General features: G+C 46.2%; 10 protein-coding genes across 10 annotated transcripts; 5 read left to right on the top strand and 5 right to left on the bottom strand. All coding sequences in view use genetic code 12, as the record gives it.

Moving 5' to 3' along the window:
• Positions 1–140: 140 nt before the first annotated feature.
• On the top strand, positions 141–1,124 carry CXQ87_002714 (uncharacterized protein; the record flags this gene model as incomplete). The annotated part of the gene is made up of 1 exon (XM_025481210.1): positions 141–1,124. One exon carries the CDS (start codon positions 141–143, stop codon positions 1,122–1,124), a length of 984 nt encoding a protein of 327 aa, XP_025335510.1.
• Positions 1,125–1,322: 198 nt separating this feature from the next.
• CXQ87_002713 (phosphatidate phosphatase) lies at positions 1,323–3,161 on the bottom strand (the record flags this gene model as incomplete). Its single annotated transcript, XM_025481209.1, has 1 exon — positions 1,323–3,161. The coding sequence occupies one exon, from the start codon at positions 3,159–3,161 to the stop codon at positions 1,323–1,325; it is 1,839 nt and encodes a 612-aa protein (XP_025335509.1).
• Positions 3,162–4,392: 1,231 nt separating this feature from the next.
• BZZ1 (Bzz1p) lies at positions 4,393–6,213 on the top strand (the record flags this gene model as incomplete). The annotated part of the gene is made up of 1 exon (XM_025481208.1): positions 4,393–6,213. One exon carries the CDS (start codon positions 4,393–4,395, stop codon positions 6,211–6,213), a length of 1,821 nt encoding a protein of 606 aa, XP_025335508.1.
• A 188-nt stretch (positions 6,214–6,401) lies between these two features.
• Positions 6,402–6,968, bottom strand: RPS7A (40S ribosomal protein eS7; the record flags this gene model as incomplete). The annotated part of the gene is made up of 1 exon (XM_025481207.1): positions 6,402–6,968. The coding sequence occupies one exon, from the start codon at positions 6,966–6,968 to the stop codon at positions 6,402–6,404; it is 567 nt and encodes a 188-aa protein (XP_025335507.1).
• Positions 6,969–8,472: 1,504 nt separating this feature from the next.
• Positions 8,473–9,186, top strand: RKI1 (ribose-5-phosphate isomerase; the record flags this gene model as incomplete). The annotated part of the gene is made up of 1 exon (XM_025481206.1): positions 8,473–9,186. The coding sequence occupies one exon, from the start codon at positions 8,473–8,475 to the stop codon at positions 9,184–9,186; it is 714 nt and encodes a 237-aa protein (XP_025335506.1).
• A 61-nt stretch (positions 9,187–9,247) lies between these two features.
• Positions 9,248–9,724, bottom strand: ARF3 (Arf3p; the record flags this gene model as incomplete). Its single annotated transcript, XM_025481205.1, has 1 exon — positions 9,248–9,724. The coding sequence occupies one exon, from the start codon at positions 9,722–9,724 to the stop codon at positions 9,248–9,250; it is 477 nt and encodes a 158-aa protein (XP_025335505.1).
• A 794-nt stretch (positions 9,725–10,518) lies between these two features.
• CXQ87_002708 (DEAH-box ATP-dependent RNA helicase) lies at positions 10,519–12,762 on the bottom strand (the record flags this gene model as incomplete). The annotated part of the gene is made up of 1 exon (XM_025481204.1): positions 10,519–12,762. The coding sequence occupies one exon, from the start codon at positions 12,760–12,762 to the stop codon at positions 10,519–10,521; it is 2,244 nt and encodes a 747-aa protein (XP_025335504.1).
• A 1,596-nt stretch (positions 12,763–14,358) lies between these two features.
• On the top strand, positions 14,359–16,055 carry ABC1 (protein kinase; the record flags this gene model as incomplete). Its single annotated transcript, XM_025481203.1, has 2 exons — positions 14,359–15,813; positions 15,846–16,055. The coding sequence occupies 2 exons, from the start codon at positions 14,359–14,361 to the stop codon at positions 16,053–16,055; spliced, it is 1,665 nt and encodes a 554-aa protein (XP_025335503.1).
• An 873-nt stretch (positions 16,056–16,928) lies between these two features.
• CXQ87_002706 (uncharacterized protein) lies at positions 16,929–19,922 on the top strand (the record flags this gene model as incomplete). Its single annotated transcript, XM_025481202.1, has 2 exons — positions 16,929–17,947; positions 18,086–19,922. The coding sequence occupies 2 exons, from the start codon at positions 16,929–16,931 to the stop codon at positions 19,920–19,922; spliced, it is 2,856 nt and encodes a 951-aa protein (XP_025335502.1).
• Positions 19,923–20,055: 133 nt separating this feature from the next.
• RPA135 (DNA-directed RNA polymerase I core subunit) lies at positions 20,056–23,558 on the bottom strand (the record flags this gene model as incomplete). Its single annotated transcript, XM_025481201.1, has 2 exons — positions 20,056–21,594; positions 21,615–23,558. The coding sequence occupies 2 exons, from the start codon at positions 23,556–23,558 to the stop codon at positions 20,056–20,058; spliced, it is 3,483 nt and encodes a 1,160-aa protein (XP_025335501.1).
• Between the last annotated feature and the right edge of the window lie 168 nt (positions 23,559–23,726).

The raw sequence follows: 23,726 nt of genomic DNA, 5'->3' as shown, positions 1-23,726 counted from the left end.
TTTTGCACCCATTATTCGTGCTCGTGACTGAACATTGTAGTTCCTGTGTCTATGAATCCATGCGAAAAGCAATAGCGGAAAGCATTACAGGAAAAAAAAAACCTTGAAAAGATCGTAAATTGAAGTTTCTACCGTGAAAAATGCCCCCTAAGAAGCAACAAGGACCCGACAAGTCTAAACAAAAAGCCAAGGCGAAAGCCGCGGAGGATAAGGGTTTCGGCATGAAGAATAAGAATAAGTCGAAGAAGGTTCAGCAGCATATCAACCAGATGAAAAGTGGAGTGGATGGTGGATTGGCCAAAAAGAAGGAAGCTGATGCCAAAAGAAAAGCCGAAGAGAAGAAGGCTGCTGAACAGGCCAAGAAAGAGGCCGCTGCTTTGTTCGGAGTTCAACAACAAAAGGTTCCATTTGGCGTCGATCCAAAGTCCATCTTGTGTGAGTTTTTCAAGAATGGTGTGTGCAGCAAAGGAAACAAGTGTAAGTTTTCTCACGACGTTAATGTTGGACGTAAGGATGCTAAGAAGGATTTGTATACCGATGCAAGAGCTGAGAAAGAGGCCGATACCATGGACAACTGGGACGAAGAGAAATTACGAAAAGTCATTTTGTCGAAGCACGGCAACCCCAAGACAAGTACCGACAAGGTCTGCAAGTATTTCATCGACGCCGTCGAGAACGACAAGTACGGTTGGTTCTGGGTCTGTCCCAACGGTGGTACCGAGTGTATGTATAAGCATGCCTTACCTCCAGGATTCGTGTTGAAGACCAAGGAGCAGAAGAAGCTAGAAAGATTGGCAAAGGAGTCCGAGCCAGAGATCACTTTGGAGGAGTTCATCGACTTGGAAAGAGGAAAGATGGACAAATCCAAGTTCACACCGATCACCTTAGAAACATTCACGGAGTGGAAGAAGAAGCAGTTGGAGAAGAAGGCCGAAAAGAACAAGGAGCAAGGCAAGAAAGCTCAGACCGGAAGGGAGATCTTGCAAAAGAAATTCGCAGACAAGTACTACACGGAAGAAGGTGGAGAGGAAAACGAGATGGATTTGTCTTCCTTCAAGCTGGCCTTGCCTGAAGAGGGCAAGTTCAAAGATTACGGTGATGGTACAAACACCGACTTTAGCTAGTTCTGAAGTCCGGTTTGATAGAGGAGGAAGAATGAAACGCTGGCTCAGCGCGAGTGACGTTGTCATTTACATTATCATTACTTGATACGCATTGGGGATCGTGCTGCCTTCACAAGACCCCACGACACATACATAATGACCGTTTTGTCTGAAAACGGTCTGGGCGAGTACATAATGGACGATCAAAAGTAATATTCTCTATTGTATTCCTTTGCCGAGAAAGGTCAAGGTCTCTTGGAAGAACCTTTCGTCTTGGTCTTCGAAAAATGCAATATCGACTCCAGCACCATCTAGTGTCTCAAGAGCTCTCGAGAGACGTTGTAGCCACATCCCACCTTTCTTGTCGTATTCTTCGAGCTCATAGTAACTACTGACATCGTGGATTCGAAGGAGACTCAACTGCTCGTCGACGTCAAACTCTTTAACAGGAGGTGATGTTTTTCTCCTTGGAAGAGGAGGTGGAGTAGCTCCACGCTGCTCGGAAATATGTTCATGCAAAATCTGTGTATCTGATTGACCGCCATACTTTCTCTCAGGTAAAGGAGGTGCCCTAGGAATACTCGAGCCTTTCAAAGCACGGGGCTTTTTGGGGATCAGAGGTGGTTGTTTTTTCAATGGTTTGGGGGACTCACTCTTTGGAGAGTCGTCAGAAAGATCTATTAAATCTCCATTTGAGACTTCAGGAGACTTCTTGTAGGGGCTCTTGGTTGACTGCTTTGATTTCCACACATTGAGGAGCCGCCTCATCTCTTTCAAAATATTGCCATCATCGACATCTGACAATGAGTCTTCGACGACACGAATGTATATGCTTTTGACTTGGCCTGGATATGTCTCAGCAAGATCAACGTAGGCCTCGAAGTCATGTTCTCCCGAGTCACCCACGCAAATGAACTGCTTCTCAGGGAAATCATTAAGAATTCTCGAAAGTGACGTCTTTTTTCTAGAGCTAGATGGCTCCATGAGAGAAGATATAATATTTCCAGTGTACTGTTTCAAATGGAATGAGCCAGGTGGGAGGTTCACCAGATGAAAGTACTCGTGAATTGTTGCGAAGAGCTGCCAAGGTGAATTGGATACGTAATGAAAAGTGGCATTAAAGCGGTGCTTTATCTGGTTAAACCAGTTGACCACCGGCTTGATCTCCCACGAGTCGACTTCACCGAGAAGCAACCTTCTCATGAGCTCTCTTTTGTCTCCAATGACACCGGTAAGCTTCACCGTGTCATCAATGTCACTGATAATACCATAACCCTTGTAGTCCACAAGATGGATCTCTTGAAATGCACAAACAGTCTCGTCAATCTTACTTGTTACCAGGACGACGGAGGGCTGATAGGGTACCTCAAGTTCAGCGCTAAAGTGTCCATTAGGGTCTGTAACAACCGACACCTGCCGTAGTTCCAGATGCTCCAGAGTATCAGCTCCAACCACTATGGCGAGGCCTGCGTTGGGGATCGAGCGTGCTAAGAAAGACGAAAGACGGCTTTTGAGACGAGCATCAAAGTCACGCAGTTGAGGCGAGGCAGAACTAGCACCTGAAGCACCTGAACCCGTCGTGGATATTGAAGCGTTATCAGAATCATCTTGTTCCGATGGCGAGGCGACGTCCTGAGACAAGGAGGGATCGTGCTCGAGCCGGTCCACGGCTACCTGAGCGGAATCGTCATTGGAACGAGTGACTTGTTTGGCCAAAGACAAGACCAAGCGGTTTTTTCTAGACATTGTTCCTGGGCACCACATCCAGCCACGTACGGTGATGATGTAATGATCACCAACCCTTCTGGTATACGAGGGATATAGCGTGAACTGGGTGCTCTTGGGTAATGCAGCCACCATTCCGTACTCATCGTACTCAATGGATCTTGATCCGATTCCTGAGGCAAACAGGGATACAGAAGTAGTGATTTTTGGAATGTAAGTGTCTCTAGTCGCTCTAGCGAGGCCAAGGAGTCGTTGCCTTTTGCTGGTGGGAGCAGGCGATGATGTTGGGGAATAATTAGACCCATTTGAGCTTGGTCGATTTTGTTCGGACATTTTGGGAAAACGGAGGCTCCAAGGGCCACGGGTCTTTAAAGCACGGTAGTCTGAGTAGAAGTTCTTGATGAAGCGTAACGAGGAACGGCTGGAGCGAGGACGAAAGAAGCGGTTGATAAATGCAGCGGGTGATCGGAGGCGAGAGCGAAGGCCCGGCCTGATATTTTTTATGTTTCGGGGTTTCAATTTGGATGTTTCGCCTCCAGGGCTTTCCTCATATAGTGATCACTCGAGGTAAGTGGAGCAGAGGTTGCGAGAGTGAGAGTAGCCGTTAGATGTCGGTTTACAGCTGCAGTGCGTACGAGACAGGACGATGTGAAATGGGAACAGCGTGACAAAAAGATTTGCATCTGGATTTTTCTAGTGTGGTTTGATTGGAGACATTTTCTTGGCTTTCTGAGTCGTTATGATCAAAATTTCGACGAGAAAAGCGTTTGTCGTGGTGTAGGATTGGACTATGCTGCAGCGAGAATATGTAGGGTCTCTCCAGTTGCATGCCCTGGACCACACAATGTCTAAGCACCTTGAGATTTCTCGGTTACCGATCATTTTACCAAAGGCAGATCCCTAAAGACTGTGATTTGAAGTGATAAGCAAAAAGATCAAATTAGAAGGTGAATGGGATGGAGGATGGAGAACCGGTTGAAAAGTACACAAGTAACCTAGATGAGTGTCAGACCAGAATGCTCACAGAGAAGCAGCTTTTATAGAAAGCCAGTCGCTCAATCGAGTTGCAATTTTTTTTAATCTTGATTACGGCTCGAAGTGTCAATTTTTGGCCGTCTGATGAGGTATCATCTACAGCCTCTTCCGGACTCGGAGCTTTGGCTGCGAAAAATACAGAGGCTGAGATTACAGCTACACGCACCGAAGATGTTAGTTTGCACGCACAAAGTCATGATAGTAAGCTAATGGGCTAAAAGAGAATAACAAGAGAAACGAAGCATCTTTCAAGTGGAAGCGAGATGATCATACCTTCCTTTACAAGCCCTATGAGGCCACTGATAAGATCTTTTACAAGAGCTAGGTTGACTGTTCCCTCAATTCATATCAATTCATCCAAATCAACTTACCTTTAACATTCATACCATGCGCCACCTCTTTCCTCACAAGGTTCCCCTAATCTGATTTTGCAGAATCTTCTATCGTCTTGGCTCGGATTCATACACTACCGCACCCCGGAATAAGCCAAAAAACAGGACACCAAATCTACTATCTATTGAACAACTCGATGTCGTTGCAAGATCTTTCCATAGGAAACGACCTTAAAGACCAGTTCAAGCCCACTCATAAATGGATCAACAATGGTATATCGTGGTTGCTGGACCTCGAAAGCTTTTACAAAGAAAGAGCTACCATTGAACAAGAATACGCAGCGAAGCTAAAGGACCTCAGCAAAAGACACTTTGCTAAAAAGGCAAAACACTCATCGTCATTATCTGTGGGTGACGAGCCTCAAATAACTCCGGGTTCGTTGGAAAGCGCTTCAGTGGTCTTGTGGAATGAGGTGCTTACGCAAACCGAGAACATTGCCAACACGAGAGACAAGTTGGCCGATGAATTCACCCTGAACATTGCCTCAAATATCGTTCAATTGCAAAGCAAATGTCTGAATATATCCAAGCACATTGAGATTATCCACGACTTCTTGCAAACCGAAAAGACCAAAGTTGAGGATGATGTCTCAAAGTCCAAAAAGCATTACGATTCCTTGTGTCAGCACACTGAGAGTGCTAGAGTCAAGACGGAGAAGTCCTCAAGCGAGAAATACCAGGAAAGGCTCAAGGAGAGAGAAGTTGAGATGAACATCGGCAAAAACGCCTACTTGATCTGCATCAGTCAGGCCAACAGACTCAAAGATAAGTACTACTTCCAGGATCTACCCGAGATTCTTGATTATTATCAGGACCTTAATGAGACCCGTACAAGTATCTTGAACAAGATTCTCAAGAACGCTTCGATTATTGAGCGTAACTCGAACGATAAGGTCAAGGACTTGCTTCATGACGTGGATGCAGTCATTGACCAGAACAACCCTAAGTTGGATGTTGCAATGTACATTAAACACAACAGCAGGTCTTGGAAGGAGCCAAATGATTTTGTCTTCGAGCCATGCAGCTTCTGGCATGACGATGAATCGTTGGTGACGAAAGAACCAGAGTTGACCGACTTGAAGAGACGTCTCAACCAGACCATCAGCAAGTATAACATTGGAAAAGAGAATACTTTTTCAGCCAAACAAAAATTAGAAGAGATGGCACAGGACAGGTCAAGTTCTGAAGACAAGGATTCACTTAGGTTCGATCTGAGACTTGACGACGTCTTGACGCTACTTCATAAGTTCATGCAAGAAGATTCCGAGAGAGTGAAGCTCGAAGTCGAGATCGAAATTATCCAAAACTTTGCCGGTGATCAGGATATGTCATATTATGAAGAGGCCAAACCGAAGAAATCACGCTTTGGTTTATTCAAGCACAAAAAACGTCAAAGCACTGATCAAGGAAGTGACGGACACTCACTTTACACCGTCACGAGTAATGTTACTACACATTCCGGTGGACTTTTTAGTTTGAGGAGAAACAAAACCGCTACAAGCAATGCAGAGGGCAGTGCAGCCAGCGACTCCGTAGCGACGGCAAACTATCCATACGATGCTGACGGAGAGGACGAAATTACAGTCAGACCCGGGGAAAGTTACGATGTTGTGGAAGCAGATGATGGATCTGGTTGGACAACTCTCAGAAATTCGTCTGGTCTACAAGGCTTAGCTCCTACTTCATATTTGACAATCACAGCAGGCAGCGCAGGTAGCAATGAGCCACTGACGCCGAAGAAGAAGGGACCCGCTGTGGCTCCAAAGCGTGGTGCCAAGAGGGTGGAATATGTGGAAGCATTGTATGACTATGTTGCAGATGAAGATAACGAGTTGAGCATTCGGGCGGGTGATAAGATCGTGCTCGTACAGGCGGACACTGATGGCAGTGGATGGACCGAAGGAGAGCTAGATGGTCAGAAGGGTTTGTTCCCCACTGCCTATGTAAAACGCATATAGACATAATGCTACGAAACGTGCATCGGATGGTTATATTTATTGCGATAAATACCACATTAGATTACAGTATTTGTCATTGATATTTGCTGGGGACCAGCATGACGGGCACACACTCAACATTTACCAACAGTGTGCCAGGGGGATGAGGAGGAAGTAGGAAGAAACAAAATGAGAAGGCAGAAGCACGCTTAGTAAACGTCACCTGGGATCTCAAAGACAACCTGCTTACCGGTCAACTTGTTGAACAACTGGGAGAAAGAGTCGAGCTTGTAGTCAACAGCGGAGGAGTCCTTGGAGTCCAACAAGACCTTCTGGATCTTGGAGCCACCAACCAAGTATCTAACTCTCTTACCAGTGATCTCAGTAGGGAAAACCAAGTCCTCCAAGACCTTGTCGTGGACAGCGGTCAAAGTTCTGGATCTTGGTCTCTTCTGGAGCTTCTTGGCCTTTCTGGCTGGCTTTGGCAAGATTCTTCTCTCAGCCAAGAACACAACGTGTCTGTCTGGGAACTTCTTCTCGAGCTCTCTGGTCAATCTGATCTGGACCTTTCTGTAGCCGGTCAAAGATGGGACTGGGACGAAGATGGCCAAAGCCTTCTTACCGCCGGAGACCTCGAACTCCTTGACGGACTTGAACTGCAATGGTCTCAAGTCGGCCTTCAAGTCGGTCTGGGCCTCCAAGTCAATGAAGGCCTGGGCAACCTGCAACTCCAATTCGGTGGGGTTCTCGGACAAGATCTTGTTGGCAGCAGACATCTTGAATGGATTTGATGTGTGTAATTGAAGAAAGATGGGGGAAAATTTTTACAACTGCGAAGTAGCTGAAAAAATTGTTAGGACGGGAGTGTACACAGCGCGGGTTCTGTTCTCACTGCGGTTCCTCTGCCACTTTACTGTGCGTTCGTGCTCCCTAAAGTATTGGTGCACGGGTGCGCATATCTGTTGCAGTAGTTAAGAGCGCACTGCGATATTGGATCAGGATGTTTGGCCGAGTCACGTGCTAGCTGTGACTGTCAGTGTTCATTAGCGTAGTGTCTTGAAAGATTCTGAACAGCCCAAATTTCGTGCAGATGTTACATTGGCGTATATATTATAGGATGAATATTTTGCTGTTATTTGTCAGATTTCTGAAATTCGTGGAAGTAAGGGCAGGTTATTCGGTTGATGTCTAGCATGTAGCTGCGGATCGAGATTGTGAATGGTACGGTCTACATCGGCGGTAATATCTTCAGATCGCTCCATAGAGAGCAATGAAAAGATCAATAGCTCAAGCATCAACCTCAATGTAAAATGAGCACACCTGACGAAAAGTCGAACGAATGGTCTAACGCATTCGTTATGAATACGGCATGATCCAGCTGTTACGTTATAAGATAATTGAAATCATAAACCTGGAGGCAAACATTGAATCAAAGCGTTTCGATTTTATTAATATTACGTACTTATTCCGAGTCTCATGGTTATGTGGAGCAGCTTATAAGGTTACTGTGGCTGCGAAACAGTCGGAGTCAAGCGTGGAACTGCAAGTTTGCTTCAGAGACATATTAACCGTAGCACTCATTTAAGAATTGTCCGTGGTACTCATTTAAATACAATCCTTCATTAAGAAAGTTTTGTAAAAACGGGTAATGATACATACCCATTCATGGACTCCAGCTAATTCTGTCTGGTTGACAGCTCTGGGCAAGACCACCACCCTTCAATTTCTACGATCCTATGAGTACTGAAGCTTTTCTCAATTGATAATGACCTCAATCATGTCTACACTTTATGTCGATCGATTTACATGAACGTCCTCATTGTAACCTTATGAGGACATGTTCCCCGATAACTCGGCTAGATCTTGTTCGATGACACTATGCACCGAGAGACGCAATTATGACGTCACAAGACTGAAAGTTCATGAACAATCTTTTCCATATATGGAGCCCCAAAAAGACAATGCCTATAGACAAGAAAGGTGGACAAGAAATCCGGTGGGGACCCTTTTCGCAGCCGAAATTAGAGCGAGCCACCATGGGTAAAGTACACAGATCTAGCACGCTCAGATATTGAAAAAGTCCGCAAATTTAGCTTGGTCTTGAACCCAGGCCATCCCATTTACTCGATTCCCAAATCGCTAATAAAAAGTGTCCTTACTACCAATCTGTACAAGGTTGCTTCAACCGTTGGTGTATCCTGCATAATTGGTAAGACCCCGGACTCTCATTCTTGACTAATGCTCCGGCCTCTTCGCTCTTTACTACCTCTCCAACGAAACATGTCCAATCTCATTGAGTCTGCCAAAAAGGCCGCTGCCTACAGAGCTGTTGATGAAAATCTCCCAGACCACGCAAAGGTCATTGGAATTGGCTCCGGCTCCACTGTCGTGTTTGCTGCTGAGAGATTGGGCCAGTTGAGCAACAAGGACCTGTTTGTGTGTATCCCCACAGGGTTCCAGTCGAGGCAATTGATCATCGACAACGGTCTTCATCTTGGTACGATCGAGCAGTACCCTAAGGTGGATATTGCCTTCGATGGTGCGGATGAGGTGGATCCTAAGCTCAATTTGATCAAAGGTGGAGGAGCCTGCTTGTTCCAAGAGAAGCTCGTGGCCCAGGCGGCAAAGACTTTTGTGGTTGTTGCTGATTTCAGAAAGAAGTCCCCAGACTACCTCGGTGTGCTGTGGAGAAGAGGCGTGCCGATCGAAATTGTGCCCAACTCGTACGCCAAGGTGACTCTTGATTTGAAGGAATTGGGTGCCGACACCGTGATTCTCAGACAGGGTGGCACTGCCAAGGCCGGTCCAGTGATTACAGACAACAACAATTTCATCATTGATGCTGACTTTGGCCTGATTGAGGACCCTGTGGAGTTGCACGCTAAAATCAAGGCTTTGGTGGGCGTGGTGGACACCGGCTTGTTCACGAAAATGACTGCTAAGGCATACTTCGGAGAGGAAGATGGAGAGGTTGCCGTCTGGGAGGCCAAGTAGAAGCAATGGTATATTACAAGATTATTAATGAACTAAAGGAGCGACAGTATACCTGGTAGATTTACTTGGAGTGGCTGGAGATCCAGCTCAATGTTTCCGCCAAACCGGTGCCATCGATGGCAATAGTGGGGATCACAGACCACACGTGTTCGCCGCTCAAGCTGTTCATGTCAAACTGCTCGATGATGTCCTTAGGCTTCACTGCGTCAGGCACATCCTGCTTGTTGGCTAAAACGATCAAGAGGCAGTTTGCCAACTCTTTGTCGTTGATCACACGCATCAATTCCTTTTTCGACTCCTCCAAACGGGCCTTATCGGAGGAGTCTACGACGTATATCAACGCGTTTGTTCCCGTGAAGTAGTGTCTCCACAACGGTCTGATACGTTCCTGTCCACCACAGTCCCAGACAGCAAAGGACACGTTCTTGTGCTTGACCGTCTCGACGTTAAATCCGACGGTTGGGGCGGTCTTGGACGTCTTGCCCAACTTCAACTTGTAGAGAATGGTGGTCTTTCCCGCGTTGTCAAGACCCAACATGAGGATTCTCATCTCTCTGTTCTTGAATAGACGTGACTGTTGTTAGTGGTTTTCAAGCATGGAGCGTAGTGAAGTTACTTACCACTAGAATACCCATTTTGAAGTGCCCAAGGAAGAGTGGTTGGAGGAAACACGGCTGTAATATCTGAGAATCTGACGATACGGAATGTGCACTACGAGACAATTGCAGACAATGAATAGGAGAGCCAGCTGTCCGGATTAGACGAAAAAGAGAATTTCGATTTTACTTCCTGACTGATGAAAGACCGGATTTTCTGGTCCCCGAAAATTTTTACATGATTGCACCTTCAAGAACACTTTTTATCCTGGTGGGTATTCGGACCTCGTCTAATGCCCTCAGACGAGAAGAGCACAAAAGTGTCCCGCATTATGTCGGCTTTACCGCGTAAGCCTCACTTTTAAACCAAAGGATAAAAGGCTATGAGGTCGTTGAAGATAACTTGTTGAAGATAACTTGTTTACGATTTTGTAGCATCGATTTGGAGGTGTACTACTCTCGTCACAGGTTGGTCTCAGTGAAGCCTGTGCAGCGCGAATTAACGGTTTATTGGTTGAGAACTCTGTGGCTTAAAAGTGATTGTCGGGGTATGTTCGGATTGGGCGAAGTGACTGATTCCGTGAGCCATTCCACATTTCCACTAAAGGTTACGAAAGCTCTATAGAAGGTCTTGAGAATTTTATGGCTGCAAATTTTGAAAGTTGATCTTCTGATGCTAAAACCCTACAGCTAGCGCCTGTCCCTGATGCATTTCTTTTTGATCTATAATTACAAATTATCTCTTGCCGATAATTCTCTCTAGCGAAAGCTTAACGTCACCGCGAGAAAAGTGCTCCAAGTTGTAGTACTTGGGTGCCAACTCCACCAACCATTCCGGACGCACGTTCGTCACGGTACGAATGTAGTTCTTTGACGTAAGCACAAACTCGTTGTAAATGACCCACTCGTTCTCCTTTGCAAGCACAGTACTGGGATGAATCAAAACATCCTGATTGTCCTTGACCGTAATAAAGCCCTTGTTACCGCTCTTCTTCTTCGCAACTTGCATGAAGAAACCAGCCACAAGCGCCTTTCTGATATTGTCCCAGTAACTACGGTCCTCAAACGGCGTCAGGTTGAGTTCGAGGTCGTAACGCTCCATAAGACGACGCAATTGGGAGCGAACATTGTTGGCGGATGTAAGGGAACGGTAGGACAAGAAGTTGTCTCTGCACCATTGATGTAAGCCAATCTCGTAGGCCTCATCGGAGTTGAAGGCCTCGTAGACATTGAGCAAAGTCAAGTGGTCACCGTCGGCATGGGCGAAGGACATCTTGATCTCGTCGGCTCTTTTTCTGGCAGAGGCGGGACGAACAAAGACGTTTGGAACAGACAAGAGTGCCACAATGGAGAGAATCTCCTCGGAACACTTGAAAGCAGGCGATCCGATCAACATGACAGCCAACATAGGGTCAAGTGGGAAGTTGGATGCGAGACGGCCCAACGCTGTCAAGTCACCCTCGTCAGAGAGACACTGAAGATAGTTGAGCTCCTCAAGAGCACGCATCATTGTCTCAGGGGCAGGTGGATCCATGAAGTCAAAGTGAACTAAATCATCAACACCCAATTTCTTGAGTTCAAGCACCGTCGAGGCCAAGTTGGAACGCAAGATTTCTGGGTAAGATTGTTCAATCAACTCCTTCTTGAAAGCTTCTTCAGTGTACAATCTGAAGCACTTACCGGGCCGCGTACGACCAGCACGACCAGCTCTCTGTTGGGCCGAAGCCTTGGAAATTGGGGACACAAGCAAAGACTCCACTCTGATACGAGGGTTGTACACCTTTTGCTTGGAGAAACCGGGGTCAACAACGTAAACGATACCGTCGATGGTAAGCGAGGTTTCAGCAATGTTTGTGGAAACAATAATCTTTCTGCCAGGTCTTCCACCAGGCTTGTGGTTTTCTGGAGCAGGCTCGAAAATCTTTTGCTGCTGGTGTGGGGGCAATGAACCGTACAATGGGTACACCTTGATGGGGCCACAGCCCTGTTCTCTGATAAGCTCGTCACCCTCAAGTTGAATCTTTCTGCATGCGTCCTCAATCTCTTCCTCACCGGTCAAGAATAGAAGAACATCACCTTCATCTTCCGTGGCATGGATCTGCAAAACTGTTCTGATGGCAGCATCCAAGTAGTCCTTTTGGTATTCTGGTGTGTAGTAGATCTCCACAGGATGGGTACGACCAGGAACGGCAAGAAGAGGGGCGTTGTGGAAGTATTGCTGGAACTTCTCCGCATCCAAAGTAGCAGACATGATGATAAGCTTAAGATCAGGTCTACGGGTGGTGACCTGTTTCAAGAGTCCCATCAAGATATCGGTGGCCAACGTACGCTCGTGAGCCTCATCTAGCATAATGCACGAGTATCTCAGCAAGTCGTGGTCTTCCATGGCTTCACGTAAAAGCATACCATCAGTCATATACTTAAGCATGGTCTTTGGGGATGTTTTGTTCTCGAATCTGATCAGGTAACCCACTTCATCTCCAAGCTGCACATCCATCTCGTCTGCAACTCTCTTAGCCACAGACATGGCTGCCACTCTTCTGGGTTGCGTACAAGCGACCATTTTGCCATGGAGGTGGGGCATATCATCGTAAAGAACAAATTGGGGGATCTGCGTGGTTTTACCCGAACCGGTCTCACCCACAAAGACCATGATCTGGGTGCTCTGAAAAGTCTTCAAGAACTCATCTCTCTGGGCATGCACGGGCAAGTCTCTTCTGACTTTGAGAATATCGAAGTACTTTTGTGTGAAAGTCTCGCCCGTGAATGGGTTTTGGGGTCCATCCTCAAGCTTCTCAGCCAGATGGGCGGTGGTGTTGTGTCTCTCTACACCTTTGAACTCGCCTCCATCGTGAAATTCCATTTTCTGGGGCTGCTCCGGGTGAGGGTGCTCCCTCAAGCTTTCTTCGGCCACCTCGGCCACACGTTCGGCCTCGGAATCCATGAGCTTCTGTTTCTTGTACTTCTTCTTGTCGCCCATAGTGGTGGTGATGAGATGAGGTTTTGGTGTGAAGCATCTCATCACAGCGCACCTCTACACCAGCGATAAGCAGCGGCATGGGGGAGAACGAATTGTACCTCCTTTGGGGGTAGTTGATGAGATGGGGTATTTTGATAAGGTTTCTAGGATCAGGAACTTTGAGATTTGTCGCTTTTGTTTTTGCTCGAAATCGGAAGTTGTGGTCTGTCTGTGGTTATTGGGGCACCTCCGTTAGCCGATGAATGTACCCAATTCGCAGAGATGAATGTTTAAAGTGAAGCGTTCTCACGAGTAACTCGATCATATTGGAGTAAGCTTTTCACTTTCTTTCCATAGTCGCTTTGGGGACCCTTTTGTGGGAGTTAACGGTGTTCGCTTATGATGGTGCAGCACTGATTTTTCGCAGCCAAATGAATCTACACTATGGAACACACACTCACTGACATCGAAACTAGCTGCTGATATCGGACTTACCGAAACCAAGATTATCGAATACTCTTTCCAAACTTCTCCAATTCTGATGCCCTAAAACTACCCTTCACCAAAATAGCTATAGAGGCAGACCCCGACCTCGTGGTACTCATTGCGGTACGCTTGCAAAAGCCATCTTCTACATCCTCCCTCGTCGGACATAGTCCCTCCCGAGTTCCACCTCCACAATCTCCAAAACCATATTTCACTTGATATACAAACTTGCAGAGATCAGACGGTCATGGCCCTTGGCTGCCTGCATTGACGATTGTGAATAAACAGTGCGGAGGCCCATGCGGCCCCGGGGCCCACCAGGTCCGAGGTGCGACAGGACAGCAAGAGCAAGAATGGCGATGAGTGGCAAGTAAAGATTTTGAAGGAAAGAATTAAAAAGGAAAGAGCTCGAAGGAAAAGATTGTGAGAAAACCCAAAAGCTTATCGAAGCTTGTGGCGGCGATCCTCGTGGAATTCTGCCGTCCGCTTATGACCGCTATATGTTGTAGGCTATGGTTCAATTAGCGGCTGCAAGAAACAGCTTTTCTCGGCTGGACATATAATCGGCAGTGCGTCTGGGGAAACGCACACAGAAAGAGCCAGCATTCAGCTTTTCAACAAAAAAGGACGACCCGTTCAAAATAAATTTAAATTTCTGACCAATCTGAGCCCCCGCAATATTACTATTTTTTTAAAAGTCTGAAAACGTACCCCTGGAGACCGTTTAAACAAGTCGTTTGCAAAAGGAATTTTGCCGACCTGCGTAGGGCGGGGCATGGCCCCGGCCACCCGAGTTAGGGCTGGCTGCGAGCCGATTACTCGGACGGAAGGACTCCACAAACGAGTCCTCGACAAATGGACATAACGGGAAATAATAGAAATCACCATGACGTAGATAAATGGAGACCGTAAAGTATAAGCAAAGTTTATACAATAATATCTGTCCGGTCATTTCATTGTCTTGTCTCCACGGCCCCAGATCACAGGCTCAAAACGCGAACCGTGGCAGAAAAAATTTAGCAAGCACCGCTCTTGTTTCTTGCAGCCATTGCGAACGCTTATATTATACTCTTCTTCACCGCAAACCACCAACCCACCCACAAAAAAAAACTCCCACCACATTCTTTTGTCATGTCGAGAAAAGCCGTTTTCGACGCGGTTGCCATCTCGGGCACAGCGTCCAAAATCGCCCGTGACAGCGTGAAAATCGCTTCCACCGATGCCTCCAGGTGCTGGTCCAAGCTGTTCCTCGTGGCCCAGGCAAGGAAGCTCGACTCAAGCTCCCACATGTGGGCAGATCTCCGAGGCAAGGCCCAGGCGGCCAGAACCCAGCACAGAAGCTTTTCCACCTGTGCCACTCTACACGAGCCACGCTCTCACAGAAAGAATACCAATGCCAACTACTCCACCAAGTCGGTGAAGCTTTTCGTCGAGGAGCAGGAGGAGAAGTCTGCCGTGCGTCCCAAGGTCAAGAAGGTCATCGGCGGCGCCAAGGTCAAACCTTCCTTCGATATGTCTCAGCTGGAGGTGCCCAGTACCAGATTGGCTAGAATGTTCCACTACGGCTCGTTGGCTGCTGGAATGGGCTTCTCTGCTGCTTCTCATGGTTTGAGACAGGTTGCTCAGGGTAACGGCTCTACACTCAGTATGAAGCAGCTCTTCTTGAGTCCAGCTAACATTGAAAGAATGGCACGCAAGTTCTCCAAGATGAGAGGCGCTGCGTTGAAGATTGGACAAATGATGTCCTTCCAGGACGCTTCCATTTTGCCTGCTGAAATCCAGCAAATCCTTTTAAGAGTCCAGAACTCTGCTCATTACATGCCCTTGGCCCAGTTGGAGCGTATCATGACCACTGAGTTGGGCAAAGACTGGCGCAAGAACTTGTTTTCTTCTTTTGACGACGTTCCTTTTGCAGCCGCATCGATTGGCCAAGTGCACAACGCTGTAACTGAAGACTTGACTCCTGTCGTTGTCAAGGTCCAGTACCCAGGTGTGGTTGACTCCATCGATTCGGACTTGAACAACTTGCTTATGCTCCTCACCGCCTCCTCAATCTTGCCCCGTGGTTTGTTCTTGGACAAGACCATCGCCAACGCTCGTGTTGAGCTCAAGTGGGAATGTGACTACATCCGTGAGGCTCAAAATTTGGTTCGTTTCCGTGAATTGCTCGAGAACGACCCTGTCTTCGAGGTTCCAAGAGTGCTTCACAAGATGTCCGGCGAGCATGTCCTTACTATGGAGAAGATGGGCGGTACCGAAATTGCAAAGGGAAACTGGGACCAGAAGACCCGTGACTGGATCGCTACCAATATCATGAGACTTTGTCTTACCGAATTGAAGAACTTCCGCTTCATGCAGACCGACCCCAACTGGGCAAACTTCTTGTACAACGACAAGACCCACAAGATTGAGTTGTTAGATTTTGGTGCTGCTCGTGAGTTCGAGGACAGCTTCGTGGAGAACTACGTTGAAATCTTGCGTGCCTCTGTCCGTAAGGACCGTGAGGCTGTGGAGAAGTTTTCCCTCAAGTCTGGCTTCTTGACCGGTTTGGAATCTCCTGGTATGGTGAGAGCCCACGTGGACTCAGTCATGGTGTTGGGCGAAGCATTCTGCCTCAGCCAAACAGAAAACCTTTTGATTTCTCCAACCAAACCATCACGGATAGAGTTAGAGACAACATTGGATTAATGTTGAACGAGAGATTGACCCCTCCTCCTGAGGAAACATACTCCTTGCACAGAAAGATGAGTGGTGTCTTTTTATTATGTGCTAAGTTGAAAGCCACTGTTCCATGCGAACAATTGTTCAAGGACATTGTCGGCTACTAATTATTACGACTACGACGTTAATGCTGTATATAGAGGTTTTATTACGTTTGGCCTGGCTTCGGCCTGGTTCATGATGAATGATTTGGTTTTAGAAAGTTTAATTGATTTATTAATAATGATTGATACAAGTTGTAACAAATTGCATGCTTCAAACAAGTGAAACATTTAAACACTTTCTATTGCGCATCTAATCCTAACCAACACGGTGAAATAAGTTGTTTCTAGAATGTGTTCAACGGCTCTACATTAAATTGGTTGCACATCGCTAATTTTAGCCTTCGTTCATAACCAGGCTTTAATTTGTGCTTCTGTCAAACTTTATTAAGGCATAGACTCATACATATAAAACCGCCTCAAATAATTGCTCTCTACTGTGATCGTCTGGAAACGTATAACGGCCTCGTCTATATGGATCATCAGGCTTACAATTTCCATAACAAACAAGAAATAGAAACTTTCAACTCCGTCTAATAATGTCGCAGACTTTTCTTTCTTGAAGTTAATTACATGAAAAAAAAAAAAAAAAAAAAAAGGTTTTGGAATCGTTCGATGTTTAACTAAGAACAATAGTGGTCGCACACAAGCAGGTACAACATACTTTATACATCGCACACGATATAGCCGTCTCCGATAACACGCTTTTTCCAACGCAAAATTTCAGTCACAGATAAAAAGACAAAGAAGGTTCCGCCTTCTTTCGATAAAGGCCAATGGCCTCCTACAGGGAAATCCCTGTACCCTCTACTGTCCCCACATTCTCCTCTACAAGGCAGAACATCAGCCCCGAGGCTGGTTCCCAGAACACCAAATGAGCCGGAGATTGACTTCAAATCATACTTTCAAGGTACAACTAAGGGTCTCAATAGAACACTTATGAAGTCTTCTTCAGTTATCCTTCCTGAAAGTGGGCAAAAGGTGTACCGACTGAACCTGTTCTTTAATACGGAGTTCGAGAGCTTCAACGATGATTCCTTCCACGACTCGGAGTATTCGGAGAGTATGGCTTCAGGTGTTACTGGACCTCGCTCAGTACGCCGCCATTGGCGCAGGAGACTTCGGAGACTCCGATCAAAAATGGCTCGTCTCTATAGAAGCGAGATGTTCAGAAATATCCTCAAATGCTCGATAGCATACCTTGTTGCATCCATGGGTGTCTACTGGACTCCATTTGACAATTTCTTGGGAGTTACAGACTCAAAGCATGTTGTAGCGACAACTGCGGTATACTTCCATCCGGCCAGAACGAAAGGCTCCATGCACCAGCTGATCATGTTCGTGATCATATCATTGCTGTTCAGTTTTCTCGTCTCGTTATTTTGCCGCTCTATATCCACCTTTTTCTTCAACAATGGCGAGAACGAAATCAGTTTCGGAATCGATCTTGTTATCAGTTCCATTGGCCTTGGCTTTATCGCTTTCATGAAGCAAAAGGTCAACAAACAGACGTTTAACACTGCATGCTCATTGGCATCTATTTCACTCATCACTTGCATAATCAAGGAAGGTTCCTTGAACTCGTCCGTCATTCCCATGAGAAGATTACTTTCGACCTCACAGGTTGTATTCGTCGGCTCCTGTGTCTCGGTTGCAACATGTTACCTTCTATGGCCAAAAAGTGCTGTTTCACTGCTAAGAAAGTCACTCAATGACTGTTTTAACATCATGTCGCTGTTGGTATCCATCACGACACATCGCTTTCTCAATGGAGAAACCCTCACCAAAAAGGATTCTGAAATCTTTGCTCTACTTATGAAAGTTTGCAATGACCTCAGAGGCAGTTTGGAGGAAGCTGGCTATGAACTTCGATTGGTGGGCAAGGAAGCTGAACTTTCGAGTTATACAGAAATTGTTGAGGCTACGATATCTCTTCTGAGACACTTGCAGGCCTTGAGGTCCTCTTTAGAGATGCAGTGGCTGCTCCTTCATGACGATCGTGGGAAAAGTAGGTCCCCAGATGGAGTCTCTAGCAGGAGTCTTGATAGTTTTCATTCCTCGGATATACATCTCTCCCAATCGGTTGAAAACTTAAGCGCTTTTTCAAATTCAGATCTGTTGGGCCATGAAGCGGACCAAACCGCAATGTACCCCAATCAACTTTTTGATTTGTTCGTATACTACTTGGCTCCATCGATCAAGCTGTTCGTGTTCACCGTCAAGGAGGTTTTGGGCGCTGTGCCCTTCGAGCACAAATACGTTAGAGACAAGGATCAAGATATTTTCGTCAAATCTTCCAATTACCAAAAATCACTTGTGAAAGCTCTTGAACTATTTCAAAGCAAGCAAGCACATTCTTTCCGCAAAATTTACTCTCAGGAGATATTCAAGCCAGATAATCTAATGTTTAAAACAGACCAAGAGGAAGTTACCGCGTGTTGTGGTAATTTTGCCTCTTTATTGGCACTTTATGGTGAGGAGCTCATTCGGTTTTTGCAATTGACGGAGCATTTTGAAGTCGTTGCTAAATCATCACCACGCAGTTGGTCTTTCTTGAAGGTTTGGAAAACGAAACAAGAAGATGACAAAGATAAGCAGACAACTTACGAGACTGATTTCGTGGAAGCACTTCGTGAATTTAAAGCTCAGTTTAGTACAGCTACCAATAGACAGGCTACGGAAAGTACGGGCCTTATCTCAGGCAAGACGAAGTTTGATAATTTCAGAGTTCGTCTCTGGGAATCCCTTTACTTTTTCAGAAGAATTGATATCCAGTTCGGTCTACGCGTCGGCGTAGGAGCGTTTTGCATTGGTTTATTTGCATTTCTCCCGCAAACAAAAGATATTTTTGTGACGTGGAGACTCGAATGGGCCATGGTTATTTATTGCATTATGATGAGCAAGTCACTTGGTGGGACAACTATGACAGCAAAATGGCGTTTTGTGGGTACCTTCCTTGGAGCCTTCATCGCATGGGTAGTTTGGGCATTGACAGAAGGCAATGAGTATGCTTTAGCTACAACCGGCTTTTTGCTCTCTCTTCCGTGCTTCTACATCATCATCTATTGGAAGAAAAACAACCCATTTGGACGTTTTATCCTTTTGACTTACAATTTGACCGCACTTTACTCATACAGCATGACTCAAAATGACTCGGAAGATGATAATGAAGGAGGTGGGGAGCCTATAGTTGGTGAGATTGCATCCCACCGATTCATAGCAGTGTCAATAGGTATCGCTTGGGCATTGTTTGTGGCGACATGCTTTCTTCCAAATAGTGCACGCAAGCGACTCAAATCTGGTCTCACTGTGTTATGGCTCCGCATGGGCGTTATCTGGAATAGCGATCCTTTGGAATACAAAAGTGCCCCTAATGAGCCTGCTAGACTAGTGGGCCTCAAAGACTACAAAGGAACCAGCAGTCTTTTCACGGAGTGTCAGACATTACTAAAGCAAGCCCCTCTCGAATTGCGCTTGAAAGGTGCACTTCCCAAGGGGATATATGAGGATCTTCTAAAAAGTACTTCAAACATTTTGGATGCATTTCAAAATATCAAGTTGATGTTCGAAGTGGACCCCTGGTTGACTCCCAATGAGGAGTACGTTTTGAAATTTATCGAAAACGAACGAGAGGAACTCGAGCATCGTATCTTTTTGATATTTTACATGATTGCGAGTGCCTTGGCTCTTGGGTTTCCACTTCCTTCGAAACCTGCTTCCACTGAGCATGCTAGGAATCGTATGCTATTGAAGCTTAGTGAAGTCAGGTCAAAATCGGTTAGTGAAAGCGTGAAGCTCAATAATGAAGATTACGTTTTGTTGTACTCTTACCTATTGGTCACTTCAACTATAACCGAAGAGCTCGACAAGATGGTAGAGCTCATCAAGCAATTGCTTGGTGGGTTCTCAGAAGAAATCTTCTATTTAGTATAGAGGACGGTCCCACAGTTCATCGACCTTCATGAAACGACCCATGTTTTTAAAAACAGTTGTAGATGAGAGGACTGAAACCAGACAATTCTGTATCATTATTCTATTTTTTCTCACTATGTGAAAACTATGCAATTTATTGAGGCGTGACGTTGTACCTCATCTTAATACCCATGGCAGCCAACTCCGAGTCCAAGTACTTCAAGACGAAAGGAATAGCGACAGTTGTCGTGTTTTCCCCACCAACGAACTTGGTTCCCAGGCCATCTTCCCAGACATCAGCATCACTGACTTGGAGACCCTTCTTAGCATAAGAGTCAAACTTCTCCGCACATCCACGGCACCTTATCGTGGCGAAGGTTCCAATACGAGGAACAGACATTTGCGTATTGAGCATCAGACCACATGAGCGACAAATTGGTGTTTGCGTGTAATCGGAACAATTGAGCAATCTGTCTTGAAGCAAGAATGAAGTACCGTGACCAATCAAGGCATCTCTCTCCATCTCACCAACACGGATACCACCGTTTCTCTTACGACCCTTCACAGGCTGCATGGTCAAGGAGTTGACGGGACCAGTGGATCTGACCTGGAACTTGTCGTTAACCATATGTCTCAATCTTTGATAGTAGACAACACCAATGTAGATGTCGCAACGGAGTTCCTCACCAGTAACACCAGAGTACATTGGCTCGTTACCGTGATAGTTGTATCCGGCCTTTCTTAACTGTTCACCGAAGAAATCGGCTGGGGTATCGTCCTCACTGAAAGTCCAAGGAGTAGAGTCTTGAGAGATACCATGCATAGCACCTGCCTTACCAGCAAGCGACTCGACAAACATACCAATGGTCATACGAGATGGGAAAGCGTGCGGGTTAATGATGACATCGGGCTGAATACCAGTTTCAGAAAATGGCATATCCACCTGGGGCCACTTTCTCGAACAAACACCCTTCTGTCCGTGTCTCGAGGAGAACTTGTCTCCGATCAATGGTGCTCTGGTAACTCTGTACTTGATCGTAAGCAGCTGGCACTCGGAGTCACCGGTTTCGTCTGCGAGAAGCTTGACTTCTTCAATGTAGGCTGGCTCACTGGAGTGGTACGTCTTCACCTTCGTCTTGCCGATGGTGTCGTCGTAGTATGCACAAATTGGGTCACCTTCTTCAACATGGACGCCAATAATTGGCAAACCATCATCGTCCAACTTCTCTCTCCAAGCTTCTGGGTATTCATCATCGCCGAAACCCAAGTGCTGAATGATTGGGTCACCTCTCTTACGGGTCATTGAGAGATCAACTTTCTCAACCTTGTAAACTGTACCGTAACCGAAACCTCTCTCATCAGCCGACTTATTGATGATCATGGCATCGTCCATATCATATCCAGTATATGAGATGACAGCAACAACAGCATTCATACCGTTAGGGAAGTTATCCATACCGTATTCATCGTACAAGTTAGCCTTGACGATTGGGGTCTGACCTGTTTGAAGTCTGTAAAGCTTGTTGTCTGATCTGTGCACCAAAGCGGTACCTGGAGTACCCATGGTTTGCTTACCCATCTGACACTGGTACATGTTTCTTGGAGACTGGTTGAAGTCTGAGAATGGTGTCAAGTTGGCCAAAATGGACAATATGTTTGTAGGAGCCCACTCCACATGGGTGTGAACCTTAGGCTCGATCTCTGGGGAGTCACAGCAATGTTCATGTAAACTTGCTCGAATGGACCAAGGATATCATTCTTCTCGAGAGGCAAGTACTTGGTTGGTCTCATCATTCTCGAGCGACCACCAAAGAGGAATAAACCTGGGTACTGACCCTTGGAAGAAGGAGGAACATAACCAACTTCCAAATCAAGAGGCAAGCCATGGCCGCCCTCGATCTTCCAGTACCTCAATGCATCAGCAACAAGTTTACCTTGTTCATGACTTGTCCAACCGACGATCTTACCATCCAATTGGACGCAGCACAACTTGGGACCAGCTGCGAAAGTATGTGCTGGAGAAACACCCAATTTGGCCAATGCTGCTGGGACCTGAGAGACATCTGATTCCTCAGTCGAAATCTTACACTTGTGAGCTAAATGGTTCAACAAACCACATGGAGAACCATCGGGTGTGTGGACAGGGCACAAGAAACCCCAAGATTCTGGCAACAACTTTCTGACAGTAGTGGTCTTCAATTCGGCGAAGAAAGAACCTCTATGGACCATTCTGAAATGTGAAATGAATCTGTGGAAATTGATCTTCTCAGCGACGACAGTGTAACCAGAGACCTGCTGCAAATCTAAACCAGATTGAGATACAAGGTTACCAGTGGAAAGGAAGTATTGCAACTTCTGACCTATGTTCTCGTTGATTCTCATGAACACACGAGACATGTACTTCCTGTCGCTGAAGTTGACTCTGGTGCCCCTGTTGATGTCAGAGGAGATCTGAACCTTGATGCTTTGCAAGTACTCTTCAATCTTCTCCTTGATGATCATACCATAAAGGAAGCCTCCTAACAAAACCTCCTGATGCTGAGTAGCATCGGGATTGTCTGGAGAACAATCACCAGCCACCAAAGTGTACAACTTACGGATCATGAAAAGAAGCATGCGGAACTTATCGGCGTTGTTTGGCAAATGCACGAGCACGATCTTCTTGAGAAGCTCTTTACCAACATCGATATCGGACATGTCAGCTGGAGCCTCGAAAACCACACGGAACTTGTCACCCAAAAAGGCCAAGGTTTCTCTTTGTGAATGGAGGTTGTATGACTTGTAGGATCTGAGCAATAATTCAAGACGATCGGTCAAGAAAGAGTTGTTAATGTCCGAAGCAACGATACCATCGAAAATCTCTCTGTCATTGGTCTCCAACAAGGCTTTAAGGATCATCACGACAGGCACCAAGTACTCGTTCTTGCGCCAAGAGAAACGGAAAGTGACGTTACCGTCCTTTAAGTAATGCAAAACGTTGGTCTGGGAGGTTTGGTCAGGACGAACACATCTGATCTGGCAACCAAACTTGGTGTACGAGTTACCTCTGTTTCCGAAAGAGGGACGGATGAGGGCCATAGGGTGGTTTCTCCTCTGCACAATCAACATACGAATCAACTTCTCGATACCGTTGACAATAAAGTATCCACCCAACTCGTCACTCTCTTCTTTGGCGGCAACCAACTCGTTTGGGGACATCTTTTCCAAATGACACCTGTTGGAGCTGATCATGATAGGGACTTGACCCGCATCACGAATTTCAGAAACCTCGGGGCCGTCATTGACGGACCATGTCACCTTCAACATCAACTTGCCTCTGTAGGTTGTCATTCTTTCTCTGCACTCAGAGGGAAGAGTCTTACGGTTAACCGAGAGCTTGTCCGTTGGAGGCACGGCGGGCTTGGCCAACTGAACCGACTCGACTTTGATTTGGAGCTTGTTTCCAAGCCTGAGTTCATCGGAAGAATCGAAAATCGTCTTGGTGCCGATATCCTTCACACCCATATTGAGAAGTCCCCCATCAGGACCCTCTGTAAGGGCATTGAAGGAGCCAATGTGTGGGGCGACGGCCTCGGCTAGGAGGGGGAAGGACGATTTGTCTTTGGGAGGGTTCTTAAACCTCTGTTCACGTTCTAGGGTCCTAAACTGGGCACCCATCTTGAAGATTTAAGAAATGGCTAGCGATATAATGGACTTTTTTTTTCTCTGATGAGATGAAGCGATGCCAGTGCAGGCCGCATATCTGCACGTGCCTGTATGCACGTGCTATCAAACCTACCAAACCTGTTGAAGTTGTCTTCATCGTAAGGGTTGATTGAATTGTAT

The sequence above is a fragment of the Candidozyma duobushaemuli genome (assembly GCF_002926085.2).
Source record: "Candidozyma duobushaemuli strain B09383 chromosome Unknown B_B09383, whole genome shotgun sequence".
NCBI lineage: Eukaryota > Fungi > Ascomycota > Pichiomycetes > Serinales > Metschnikowiaceae > Candidozyma > Candidozyma duobushaemuli.
This window is presented reverse-complemented; position numbering and strand designations above follow the sequence as displayed.